The 13960-nt window shown below is 40.8% G+C and overlaps 1 protein-coding gene across 1 annotated transcript in view; it reads left to right on the top strand.

Moving 5' to 3' along the window:
• Positions 1 to 13960, top strand: part of CFAP47 (cilia and flagella associated protein 47) — a 271714-nt gene that overhangs the window by 59215 nt on the left and 198539 nt on the right. Inside the window, exons 26-28 of the mRNA XM_038760124.1 lie at positions 1916 to 2125; positions 10584 to 10684; positions 13238 to 13372. Coding sequence (XP_038616052.1) covers positions 1916 to 2125; positions 10584 to 10684; positions 13238 to 13372 — 446 coding nt within the window. The remainder of the gene's footprint in view (positions 1 to 1915; positions 2126 to 10583; positions 10685 to 13237; positions 13373 to 13960) is intronic.

Genomic DNA, 13960 nt, shown 5'->3' with positions numbered 1-13960 from the left:
GAGAAGCGGCATGGCTTAGTGGAAAGAGCACAGGCTTGGGAGTCAGAGGTCGTGCGTTCTAATGCCGGCTCCACCACTTGTCTGCTGTGTGTCCTTGGGCAAGTCACTTAACTTCTCTGTGCCTCTCTTCCCTCATCTGTAAAATGGGGATTAAGACTGTGAGCCCCACATGGGACAACCTAATTACCTTGCATCTACCCCAGTGCTTAGAACAGTGCTTGGCACATAGTAAGAGCTTAACAAGTACCATTATTATTATTATTCTAGAAAGATTCCATCCATCAGTGGTATTTGAGTGCTTACCATGCAGAGCAGAGATGGATATTAATACAACTAAATAATTCCCAGTTATTGTACTTTCCAAGAGCTTAGTACAGTGCTTTGCACACAGTAAGTGCTCAATAAATACAATTGAATGAATGAATGAATGAAAGAGCTATGGGACTGAGGATAGGGTGGAATGCTTGTTTAATTGGGCTAGTCCTAAAAGGTAGTATGTCTTGTAAGATCCTTTTTAAAAAATGGTATTTGTTAAGCACTTGCTAAGTGCCAGGCACTGTGCTAAGCGCTGGAGTAGAGAGAAGTTAATTAGGTTGGACACAGTCCATGTCCCACATGGGGATCACAGTCTTAATTCCCATTTTACGGCTGAGGTTACTGAGGCACAGAGAAATGAAGTGACTTTCCCAGGGTCACTTGGCGGACAAGTGAAGAAGCTCCTTGAAGGACGGGATAGCATCTTACCATTTCGACTGTACTCTCCCAAACACTTAGTACAGTGCTTTGCCGACAGTCAGTGCTCAGGAAATCCCCTTGATTGATTATTCACTCATTCAGTAGTGTTTATTGAGCACTTACTGTGTGCAGAGCACTATACTAAGTGCTTGGAAAGTACAATTCGGCAACAGATGGAGACAATCCCTACCCAACAATGGGCTTGTGGGTGGAAGCCAATCGATGAAAAGGCATTGAAAACTTGTACTCCCTGGGTAAGGAAACTGAAAATAATGTTTTCTATCCCAAGTATCTAATGAAAAAATAGATCAATTTATTGAGTGTGTACTGTGTGCAAAGCACTGTACTAAACATTTGGGAGATTTCAATATAATACTAGAACAGAGCTGGTAGACACATACCCTGCCCACAGTGAGCTTACAGTCTAGAGGGGGAGACAGACATTAATAGAAATAGATTACGGATATATACATGAGTTCTTTGGGGCTAGAGGGAGAGGGTAATAATAATGATGATGGCATTTGTTAAGCGCTTACTATGTGCAAAGCACTGTTCTTAGTGCTGGAAAATAATGGTATTAAGCACTTACTATGTGCAAAGTACTGTTGTAAGTGCTGGAGGGGATACAAGGTGATCAGGTCGTCCCACGTGAGGCTCACATTTTACAGATGAGGGTAACAGAGGAGCAGAGAAGTGAAGCGACTTGCCCAAAGTCACATTGCTGACAAATGGCGGAGCCAGAATTAGAACCCATGACCTCTGACTCCGAAGCCTGGGCTTTTTCCACTGAGCCAGATGAGGTTAAATAAAGACTGTGAGCTCGTTGTGGGCAGGAACTTGTCTGTTGTATTGTACTCTCCCAAGCGCTTAGTACAGTAGTTTGTGCACAGTAAGAGCTCCATAAATACGATTGAATGAGTGAATAAAGGGAGCAAATCAGGGTGATGCAGAAGGGAATGGTTGAAGAGGAAATGAGGGCTTAGGGAAGGCCTCTTGGGGAAGATGGGCCTTCAATAAGGTTTTGAAGGTGGGGAGAGTAGTTGTCTATCAGGTATGAAGAGGGAGGGTGTTCTAAGGCAGGCAGGATGTGGGCGAGAGGTTGAGGGTGAGATAGATGTTGAAGTAATTAATTTGCTGTAGCCTTTCCCCACTCTCCATGTCATGATTGATTTTAAAACAGATGTTCAAAACTGCAAGTGCACATCCCAGAAGTTGATCTGGAAAATGGTGACAAGATAAAGCCCCTTTCTGTAAATTTCCCAAATGATCAAGTGATCAAAGCTTCACTCTTTGGAACAAGTGCAGAACTCCTCTGTCACATCAGTTTTGAGTCAGCTCAGCCAGTGTCATTTCTAGTGACTGTAGATTTCATCGATGAAGACAACAACAGGTAAGAAGTTTGAACATGAAGTTATGGGGATATAAGGTTCCACTTTTAGGTAAAAGAAAATCATCAGGTGTTCTTTGTGTTTGTTTTTTTTAAATTTCATGGTGTAACAGCCTTGAGAATGATGTAATGGAATCTGGTACTACTGATCTTAAAAGGCTCTGGGCTACTTGGGTTTAAATTCCTTGTCCATCACTTGCTAATTCTTCTGTATTGTAGTCTCCTGAGCGCTTAATACGATGCTCTGTATACAGTAAGTGCTCAATAAATGCCATTGATTTATTGATTGATTTGCATCCCGAGGAAATGGTAATTCTGGTGTGCAGTGTCTAGCAATGTGGGCTTGCTCTTCCTTCAGACCGCCTCACAGATGGAAAAATACAATTCTGTTAGCTTTCGGGGGTTCAGAATTTCACGTATCATGATTCCAAACCACTGGATAGTGGTTTGCAAGTTGAAGTGGTAGAGGAATGGAGGAGAAATTCAAAATTGTTAGCTCTTCCAGGGCAGCGAATGGGTCTACAAACTGTATTACATCCTCCCAAGTGCTTAGTACAGTGCACTGTATCAAGGAAATGCTCAGTAAGTACCACTGATAGATTGCTTCAGACATTTTCAAATCACTTTGAAAATCAGGGCTAGAGTCAACCACCTTTGGGCCCTGGGGTTATGCCATTTTGTGCAGTCCACTCATAATGTGTGATACCATTCTGGCTGAACCCCTCATAAATTGATGATATCATTACCCTGTGTTGACTAAAACATCAGAACCCTTTGGTCTCTGTTCTGCATAACTACTTATAACAATCAGGCTCTGTCAACAAGTTCCCTAATTACGAATCCAGCCATTCTCAGTCTCCCAGCCACTCAGTACTGATAGTATGTTATGCACTGCTCCCAGAAAGACTCATTACCTGCCTTTTGTACGACAAAAAAGGAGTGTTTTGCACTCTTGGCTGGCTCTTAAATGGTTCCCTACCCTAAGTCATTTCCTTTGCTGCATCTGTTGATAGTTCTCATCTTTTTACTGATCTTTGCCCTGGCAGTAGCTCTCTCTGTAAGACGAACGGGATTCTAGGGTCTGTTTTTGTTATTTTCTATAATAGTGGTGCCACAGCAGGTGGGATTGAAATGCTTTGTTTCCATAACTTTTGGGGCTGTAACCTCTCCTTTATCTGTATTGATCAAACTTACTGTTGTTGTTTTTTTTAAAAAAACACATTTCTCTGAATGAGGATTGAAATGGGAAGTGGCTGATGTTGGAATCCTATGAAGCAAAAGCATTTCATTTGATCGGAGGGTACTAAATAGAAAGATAGTTTTTAGGGAAGACATTTTCTGTTCCAAAATGAGGTATAGTTTCAACTGGTACTTGTATTTGGACATTTAGTATTTACTAATTGTCTACACTCGCAGTCTCAAGTGCCTCTCCTAAAGTTCTCTTCTTAACCCTCTCTTGTCTGGCTTCCATCCCCTTCATTCCAGAGAAAGCACCCTCTCAAAGGTCACCAATGATCTTGCCAAATTCAACGGCCTCTACTCCATCCTAATCCTCCTTGACCTCTCAGCTGCCTTCACCGCTTTGGACTGTAGACTCCCCTCTAAACTGTAAGCTCGCTGTGGGCAGGTAATGCTCAGGCCTGGAACACCCTCCCTCCTCCAATCCCACAGACAGTTATTCACCCCTCCTTCAAAGCCTTATGGAAGGCACATCTCCCCCATGAGGCCTTCCCTGACTTAAGCCCCTCTTTCTTTTTCTTCCACTCCTTTCTGCATCCCTTGACTTGCTCTCTTTATTCATCCCCCTCCCATCCCTACAGCACTTATGTCCATATCTGCAATTTATCTATGTTCTGTCTGTCTCCCCTCTAGACTGTAAGCTCATTGTGTGCAGGGAATGTCTGTTTATTGTTATATTGTACTCTCCCTCTCCTTAACTCAAATGTTCAAAGCAGTTGGCATACACTGGGAACGGTAGTATCAATCAATCAATAGTATTTATTGAGCCCTTACTGTGCACAGAGCACTGTATTAAGCCCTTGGGAGAGAACAATATAATAGTGTAATGTACAAATTGCCAACCTGAATGAATTCTAAATAGTTATTATTTTTAGGTGTGAATGCTGGAAATTTTGGGGATTAATTTTATCATTTTCTAGAGGATATTTTTTAAAAATAATTAAAATTGACTGGATTTTCAGTGCACACCAAATTACAACAAACTCATTTGAAGTTTTAGGAAATACTCGAGATATACCTTTCTCATACTGCACCATATGTTGATGTGGAAAGCAGATATTATAAAACTTATAGGCTAATATTTAAAAGAGAAGGTACAGTACTTAATTTTAGTGACTGTTTTCATGTAATGCAGTACCAGCTTATCAAGCGTTGATATGGAGTCATAAATCTCTTTTACTGTACAATCAACCTTGTGATCCTTTCTATCATTAAAATAATGGGAAGGGCACCAGTGTTGGGTGGAAATTATAACCTTACAAAATGATTGAATAAAAAGAGGCTTGCCCTGAAGAAGCCTTAAAGTCTAGATTTCAATTCATGGAATAAGGAGCCGGATTTTCATGGGAGGAGGCAATTTTGAGTCATTGGGTTGGGAACCAATTCACTCCCACATGAAACCTGGCATCTTCTGAGTATGTGATGTCGGGACACGACTACAACCTGCTGTTGAACTAATTGGATTCTACTGCAGACACTTCACCTTGCTCTATCTAGCTCTGCAATTTAGAGTGGCAAAAACATTAACCTTTTTTGATGTCAGCATTAAATATATCCACAAAGTATTTATTATGGTATTTTGTTAAATGCTTACTATGTGCCAAGCACTGTTCTAAGCACTGGGGTAGATGCAAATTAAGCAGCTTGGACACAGTTCCTGTCCCACATGGGGCTCACACTCTTAATCCCCGTTTTACAAATGAGGTAACTGAGGCCTCTGAGGCCCAGAGAAGAGAAGTGACTTAACCAAGGTCACGTAGCACACATGTGGCAGAGCTGGGATTAGAACCCGTGTCCTTCTGACTCCTGTGCTCTATCCATGAAGCCATGCTGCTTCTGTGGCATTCAAAGTCTAAGTAGAAGGCAGAATAAATATTGGAGCCCCATTTTACAGATTAGTTAACTGAAGCACGGAGAAGTTAAATGACTTGCCCAGGGTCACACAATAGACAAGTGGCAGAGCTGAGATTAGACCCCAGGTGCTCTGACTCCCAGGCCAGTGCTCCATCTACTAGGCCACGCTTTTACTCTGAAGAGGAAGGCAGATCCCGGTGGTAGTAGTGGAAGTACTAGCAGCAGCATGTCTCTGATGTGACCATGGGCAAGTCAGTTCACTTCTCTGTGCCTCAGTTATCTCATTTTTAAAATGGGGATTAAGACTGTGAACCTCATGGGGGACAGGGACTGTGTCCTACCTGATTAGCTTGAATCTACGTCAGTGTTTAGTACAGTACCTGGTGTGTAGTAAGTGCTAAACAAATACCATAAAAAAAGCACTTACTGGGTACTGAGCACAGTAATAAACTCTGGGAAAGAGTGCACAATGGGCAGGAAACGTATCCGCCAACTCCGTCGGAAATCTCCCTAGTGCTTAGTACAGCGATTTGCACATAGTAAGCGCTCCTTAAGTACACCACTGATGATGACGAGGTTGGACGCTATGACTCAAGGGGCTCACAATGGAAGCATAGAAAGTACTTGAAAAATACCATTTTAAAAGCTCACTGTGGGCAGGGAATGTGTCTATCATTCTATTGTACTCTCCCACATGCTTAGTACAGTGCTCTGCACACAGTAAGCCCTCAATAAATGCACTGGACTGCTGTGACAAGATCTTTCTTCATTTTTTTTAGTCAACGTTCTGTAAGAAAAAAATATTTTAATGGTTCATTTACTCACAAAATTATAGACTCTTAGCATTGGTTAGCTCTCCAATAATTGGGGAGAAAATATAGCTGAATACAAATGTAGAAGAACAACAGATGGAAAGCATTTGAGATGCCATTTTATATCAATTTTCCCTCCTCCTTAAATAATGAATCAAGAGCCAAACTAATTTTCATTTAAAATTGCAATAATTAGCCCTCCACATTATAATTTTAATGTAATGTTTTCCCTTTCATAGATGATTTTGGTAAATTTTTATAGATTTAGTTCATTGGAATGAGGTAGAGAATCATTTATATCCCATTAGAAAGCCAATCAATCAGTGGTATTTATTGAGAGTTCACTTTGTGCAGAGCACTGTACTAAGTGCTTTGGAAAGTACAATACAAGAGTTGGTTGACACAGTCCCTGACCACAAGGAGCTTATAGCTTACAGTGGGGAGACAGATATGAAAATAGATTCAGGATTAGGGAAATTGCGGAGTATAAGAATATTTACTAAGTGTTGTAGGGTTGGGGTTCTTGAGGGGGTACTCAACCCTCAAACTGCATAGTCTGGGAAGGCCTCTTAGAGGAAATGTGATTTCTGGGGGATTTTGAAGGTGGAGAGAGAGGTAGACTGTCAGAAATGAACAGGGAGGGAGTTCCAGGCCCGAGGGAGGCTGTAGGCAAGGGGTTGGTGATGAGACAGATGAGATCGAGGTACAGTGTGGAAATTGGGGTTCAAGGAGGAGAATGTGCTGTGTGGACTGGAGCAGGAGATCAGGGAGAATCAGTAGTGTGAAGAGAGCTGACTGCCTTAAAGCTGATGGTGAGGAGTTTCTGTTTGTGGAGGTGGATGGGCAGTCACTGGCTGTTTTTTGATGAGGGGGAAGATGGGGACTGAATGGTTATTCAGAAAAATGATCCAGGCAGCAGAGTGAAGTATCGACTGGAGAGGGGAGAGATGGGATGCCAGCAGATCAGCGAGGAGGCTGAGGTGGAAGTCAAGGTGAGGAATGGTGAGCGTGTGGATCAGCGTGGCAGCAATTTGGATAGAGAGGAAAGGGCAGATATTAGCAATTTTGTGAAGGTAGAACTGACAGATCAATCGATCATATTGAGCGCTCACTGTGTGCAGAGCGCTGAACTAAGCCCTCAGGAGAGTACACTATTGCAAAATAAAATACATATTCCCTGCCCACAATGAGTTTACTGTCTAGAGAGGGAGAAGTACATTAATATAAATAAATTATGGTTATGTACATAAGTGCTGTGGGGCTGGGAGGGAGGCTGAATAAAGGGAGCAAGTCAGGGTGATGCAGAAGCGGTTGGGAGAAGGGGAAAAGAGGGCTTGATTAGGGAAGGCCTCTTGGAGGCCTTGGAGGCCTTCAATAAGGCTTTGAAAGGGGGAGAGTCATTGTCTGACAGATATGAAGAGGCAGGTCATTCCAGGCCAGAGGCAGGACGTGGGCAAGAGGTCGGCGGTGAGATAGATGAGATGATGGTATAGTGAGAAGGTTGGCATTAGAGGAACAAAGCATTAGAGGAACAAACATTAGAGGCTGGGTTGTAGTTGGAGAATATTGAGGTGAGGTGGTAGGGGTCAAGGTGATTGAGCCCCATGTGAGGCAGGTACTGCATCCAACCTGATTAATTTGTATCTACCCCACCTCTTAGAACAGTGCTTGGCACATAGTAAGCACTTAACAAATACCATAATTATCATCATTAGTATTATTATTATTATCATGTGCAAAATGCACACAGTGAAGAAAATTCCCTGAAACACACCAAGATTTAAAAACAAAAAAATGATTTTTAAAATGCACAGTCCTTTTAGGAATATTGTGGCCGCCTTCTAAGGCAAAATGGATCTTCGGATCTCTGAAACAGTTAAATGAAAATGAGCTTTCTGCTTTTACATGGGTTTTTATTAGCCCAGTTGGAGTTTTCGTTTCAGCTGCCAGCAGGTTGAGAATGTTCATTCACATAATATATTTAATGGCTATTGCCTCTTTTCGAGGTTCTTGGTAAATGAGAATTAAGGCCATAAGTATGCAAACTGCAGACTAGCTAATGGTTCATAGAGCGAACAAATAAATTTTGGACTCAGCTTTATTAGGCATTATAAGGCTGATTGCATTACTTCAGCAATCTCCCATATTTAGTAGTTCTACATTTGAAGGGCTAGGGGGTAGAACATTACCATTTACCAAATTGTTCGGTATATTTGAAGGGGAGCTGTGCTGAAACTTATAAATAATTTTCTTTCCATGCATAAAATTTAAAAGGCAACTTCTGCAGCTGTGAATTCATGGGGTCCTCCTTTGGGTAACTGAAAACCCACGCTGAGCATCTAAGGAACACTTTATATGGCAGCGTAGTGTAGTGATGGCATGTATTAAGCGCTTACTACGTGCAAAGCACTGTTCTAAGCACTGGGGAGGTTACAAGGAGATCACGGGGGCTTGCAGTCTTAATCCCCATTTTACAGATGAGGGAACTGAGGCCCAGAGAAGTTAAGTGACTTGCCCAAAGTCACACAGCTGACAACTGGCAGAGCCGGGATTCGAATCCACCCCTGAGTCCAAAGCCCGTGCTCTTTCCACTGAACCACGTGCTTCTGTAATGCTTCTCTAGTGGATAGAGCATGGGCCTGGGAGTCGGAAGGTCATGGGTTTTAATCCCGACTCTGACTCTTGTCTGCTGTGTGACCTTGGGCCAGTCATTTCATTTCTCTGTGCCTCATTTACCTCACCTGGAAAAGGGGGATTGAGACTGTGAGCCCCATGTGGGACAGGGACTGTGTCAAACCCAATTTGCCTGTATCCACCCCAGCACTTAGAACAGTGCCCAGCACACAGTAAGCACTTAACAAATACCATCATTATTATTATTGTCACGGCCAATGTACCTTTTGGCATTTAGGTTTTGTTACCTCTGTGTTTGGGTGATTCTTTATAGAGAATGTGAAAATGCTGTTACTTTTAGGGCATTGGCTTGGGAGACAGAGGACCTGGGTTTTAATGCTAGCCCCACCACTTGCCTGTTATGTGACTTGGGAAAATCCTTCATTTCTCTGTGCCTCAGTTATGTCTTCTGTAAAATAGGGATTCAGTACCCTTTCTCCCTCCCTCTGTGAGGCCCGTGCAAGTCAGGGACTGTGTACAAGCTGACTACATTGTATCCACCCCAGAGTTTAGTGCAGTGTTGGACATTAGTAAGTGCTTAAAAAATACCGCAGTTGGGTTTTTTATGGTATTTGTTAAGCACTTACTACGTGCCAGGCACTGTATTAAACACTGGGGTAGCTACAAGCTAATCAGGTTGGACACAGCCCCTGTCCCATGTGGGGCTCACAGTCTTAATCCCCATTTTACAGAGGAGGAAACTGAAGCAGAGAGAGGTAAAGTGATTCGGGGAAGGCATGTTGAAGGGTAAGAGCTGTCAGGAGAATTAGAGAAAGGTTTTTGGTCTGTCAGAGGGGTGAACAGCTCGAGGAATGGAATGAAGAGAAGAGAGATTAGGGAGAAGTAGAGTTGGATGGTCAGCTGAGTGGAATCAAGAGAGTAAGATGGGGAGTTGGAGATAGCTGGTGAAAAGCTTCAATTCCAAGCGGGTGGAATTTTGGCCTGATGTAGGGGGATATTATGAAGCCTTCGACTCTTAAGTTTGTTGTGGACAGGGAACATATCTGCACTTGGTACAGTGCTCTGCTTGTGGTAAACACTAGATAAATACCACTGTTTGATGGGAGGTTTTTGAGAGGTGGAGAGATACAAAGTGATGCTTTAAGAAACTGGTTCATCCACAAGCTGGAGTATAGATTGGAGCAATGAGCTCCAATCTGGAAAATGGGCTGATTATCTTGTATCATATCTCTCTTATGACAGACATGTACATAAGTGCTGTGGGGCTGGGAAGGGGGAAGAACAAAGGGAGCAAGTCAAGGTGATAAAGGAGTAGGATTAGGAGTATTAAAGTGCTCATGTGGTAAAACCCAAGTTCACACTGTAAAATGGGCAAGAATTGGGATAGAAAGGATCCAGAAGCTTTGAGAAATCAATCTGGGTTTATTAGGCACTAGATCACATTTTTCCTAAAGTTTTGTGAATTGTATTTAAGCATGAAATAAATCATTCATTCATACTTGTTGAGCACCTATGGGAGAAAACAATAGAAGTTGAAGACAAAGACCCCCCTTCCCCCTCCCCAAGATTTTGCAATCTAAATCAAATTCAGATAAAAATGATTTGAAGCCATCAGTGATCTAGAATGATCTAGATGGCTTCTACCATAGCACATGGAATTGAAAGTGTGATGTACTGTATTTTTTTATTGAGAAGAATGCAATTCTGCCATTCAAACCAACTACAAGCCTTGATCCTTTTGATGTCTTTAGTTAAAGATAAGAATAAATAAGATTTTATAATTAGTTACTTTCAGTAATATTTTCAAATAATTCATATTAACGGTGGATATTTTTACCATAACATTTTGAGGAACAAAAGACACAAAGTTTATTCACTTGTCTCTGAAAATGTTCTTTTAATGCCACTTTCATTTCATTTAGGTTTTCACTTCAGGTTGCCGCAGCAGCGGAGAATTGCATTCTTACTGTTTATCCGTACATGGCACTTCACTGTTTAGATCATAAAGTTATCCTGAGAAGCGGTAAGATATCGGTGCCTTCTGCTTTCATATTAAACCTATTGCCAGCACCAGAAGCTATCACCATGTTGACTTCATCATCAGTGGTGTATATTGAGTGCTTATTGTATGCAGAGCACTGGATTAAGCGCTTGGGAGTGAACAGTCCAACAGAGATGGTAAACCCATTCACTGTCCACAGTGAGTTTACCATCTAGAGTCCTTCATGGAAGTCATAGCAGATGAATTAATGTAGAAATGAATACTAAATAATCCTTGTTTATTTCATTAATTGTCTTAAATACGATTCTGTAGTTTGAAAAATGATATTTGTGGTGTTGGTTTATTCCAGATATATTTGGATATATTGAGTGCACTATTAGGGTCAGGTGAAGCAAGGTGGCATAATGCTTAGAGCATGGGCCTGGCTGTCAGAAGGATCTGGGTTCTAATTCTGGCTATGCCACTTGTCTTTGGGGTGACCTTGGGCAAGTGACTTTAGTTATCTGGGCCTCAGTTACCTCATCTGTGAAATAGGGATTGAGACTGCGAGCCTCATGTGGGAAATGGACTGTGACCAACCTGGTTAGCTTGTTAAATCTCAGCACTTAGAATATTGCCTGGCATATAGTAAGTGCTTAACAAATACCATTAAAAAAAGTAAAACTATAAATACTTTATCATGAAAACACGTTCAGATAATCCGAAATTACTTCATTCATTCATTCAATCATATTTATTGAGCTCTTGTGTGCAGAGCACTGTACTAAGCGCTTGAAAAGTACAATTCGGTAACAGACAATCCCTACCCAACAAGCTCACCTCAGAAGCTATTAAAACCGTACTGAAAGTGCAGTAATACCTTCTTGTTTAGTTAGGATTGGACAGTTTTTTAGACCAAATTGAAAGTGTAGATATACCATCATAAATGATAGGAGTAATTTGGGAAAGAATGATCATGTTGACAAAGCAATTTGTAGAATCCAAGGAATGGGTGTGTAAAAATAAACATAGATGGGTGTGTGGTAATGGTTGGGGGTGACTGGCTTCCTTAGGTGTTCTTCATAAAACATTATTCTGTATCTTTCATATGGATTTCTATTATATGTATTATGATATTTCTTAAATGCTATTACGTACCAAGCATTGTTCTAAACTCTGGGGTAGGAAGAACTTAATCAGGTTGGACACAGTCCCTGTCCCACACGGAGTTTATCGTCTAAGGAGTAGGATTTAATTCTCATTTTGCAGGTGTGGTAACTGAGGCACAGAAGTGAAGCGACTTGTCTGAGGTCCCACAGTAGACATAAGGGCAGAGTCAGGATTAGAACTCAGGTCCTGTGACTCTCAGGCCCGTACTCTTACTACTTATATACGGGATAAGTTGTGTGTGAGAGCGTCTTTGAGAGAATCTGTTCCACAGTGGACATATTAAAATTGAAAGGTGGTCTGCTTTTAAAGTTTAGTTTAAGGTAGAGCTTCAACCATCAGAGAATATGCGATATATATTTTTTGCAGTAGTAGCAATGGGTTGCATTGAACCATCCACACTCTCTCACTTGGTTGCCCAGGCAGACCTTTAGGAAGAAGTAGGAGGGGATTCAAGCCTGACATTTGTGGGGGGAAAAAAAAATTGGGCACAAGGCAAAAACATCAATAATTAAGAAGGGAAATGACTCTGTGATGATTCTAAACTGGATGTGGTCAGGACCTAATTTTTTTTTCTTTTTTTTTTAGCGTAAAATCTAGCTATAATCTAGTTTAATGTCTTAATGGAAGTTATTCAATGACCTCACAGCATCCCTCATAATATTTATGTATGGATAGAGGATAATAATCAATGAAAGAGAGCGAGAGACCAGCAGCACAACAATCATTTTAGAAGGGAAAAATGAAAACCTGGTAGTTGCCTTTGGGAATATCGTATTTTATCTATGGAGAGGAAATATTATGTAAGTCAGTTGTAAATGTTCTGAAGGTAGAGAGTCATGAAACATGAACTGAGGAAATTATCAGAGAATAATTTTCATCATAGAGCATGTATAACTCCATATTTGTGGTGGAGGGGTATATGTACTCTGTAATATAAATTTAGACTATGAGAGTTTCCAGAGAGATGATAAAGTGTTACTCAAACTAGAGAAAATGAATAATAATGCTTCAAGATGAGGCATAGAACTCAGGGAAGTGCTGCAGAGATTGGCATTCAACTCATTTTTCCTAAGCATGGTTAATAATAAGAAAGGCAGCCAATCAGTATCATAATTAGATTTAGATTAGATTCTAAATTTTAAAATTTGCAAACAAATTGAGAACATTTATGAGCTAGAGAGGAGAGAAAGCAGGAAAGAAAATGAGATTCACCCTGAAAAATAATAGCATGAAAACTAGATATCAAGTGGGGATAGTAATAATATCCTAATGGATATGGAGTATTTTGATTCCCAGGTCTGTGCTCCATGCACAAAGCCACGCTGCTTCTACTCCAGCATTTAGAACAGTGCTTGACATATAGTAAGCACTTAACAAGTGCCACTGTTGTTGTTATCATTATTATTATTCTGTATCATCTTTCAGATCAGAATGGAACATCTTTCAATCTAGAAGAGGCTGCTTTGCATCAGTTTTACACTCCAAGTACTGTCTCCACTAGTACTGCTTCTAGTTCTCAATATGATCTTACAAGCTCTGTCTACGAAGAGTCCATTGCAGGTATTTATGAACGTATCTCATATGTTATAAACCAAATCTATACACCTTGAAATCATGCCCAAATAATATTATTTGGCAAAGTAATTTTTCTAGTGTGTTTTTAACTTTCTCCAATTTCATCTTTACGCTGAGGTACTATTAAACAGATATGTTTTCTCATTTTATTTGATCTTATTTATTTATTTATATTAATATCTGTCTCCCCTCCCACTCCCAGACTGTAAGCTCACTATGGGCAGGGAATGTATCTGTTTATCGTTGTATTGTGCTCTGCACACAATAAGCACTCAATACATTCATTAGAATTAATAAATTAGTTTTCTAGGATTTTCAGGTAATTACATGAGTATTGATTTAGGAATCATTGGAATTTTGCCAGTCATTGTTAAATCTTCTGCATACTTTGTAATAATTTCTATATCAATAGGGCAAAGGGCTTTCAGAATTGAGTTCCTCCCCTTTCTATCCTCAGTTCTTCTCAACTCAGGAAAACCTGTGAATTAACAGCTTTGTTGCAAGTGAAAACAAAATCCTCCAAAGCTGTTGGAACCAGTGTCCAAATAACACATGCATTTTAACAAAGAAAGC

Source organism: Tachyglossus aculeatus, chromosome 18 (assembly GCF_015852505.1).
Source record: "Tachyglossus aculeatus isolate mTacAcu1 chromosome 18, mTacAcu1.pri, whole genome shotgun sequence".
Lineage (NCBI taxonomy): Eukaryota > Metazoa > Chordata > Mammalia > Monotremata > Tachyglossidae > Tachyglossus > Tachyglossus aculeatus.
This window is presented reverse-complemented; position numbering and strand designations above follow the sequence as displayed.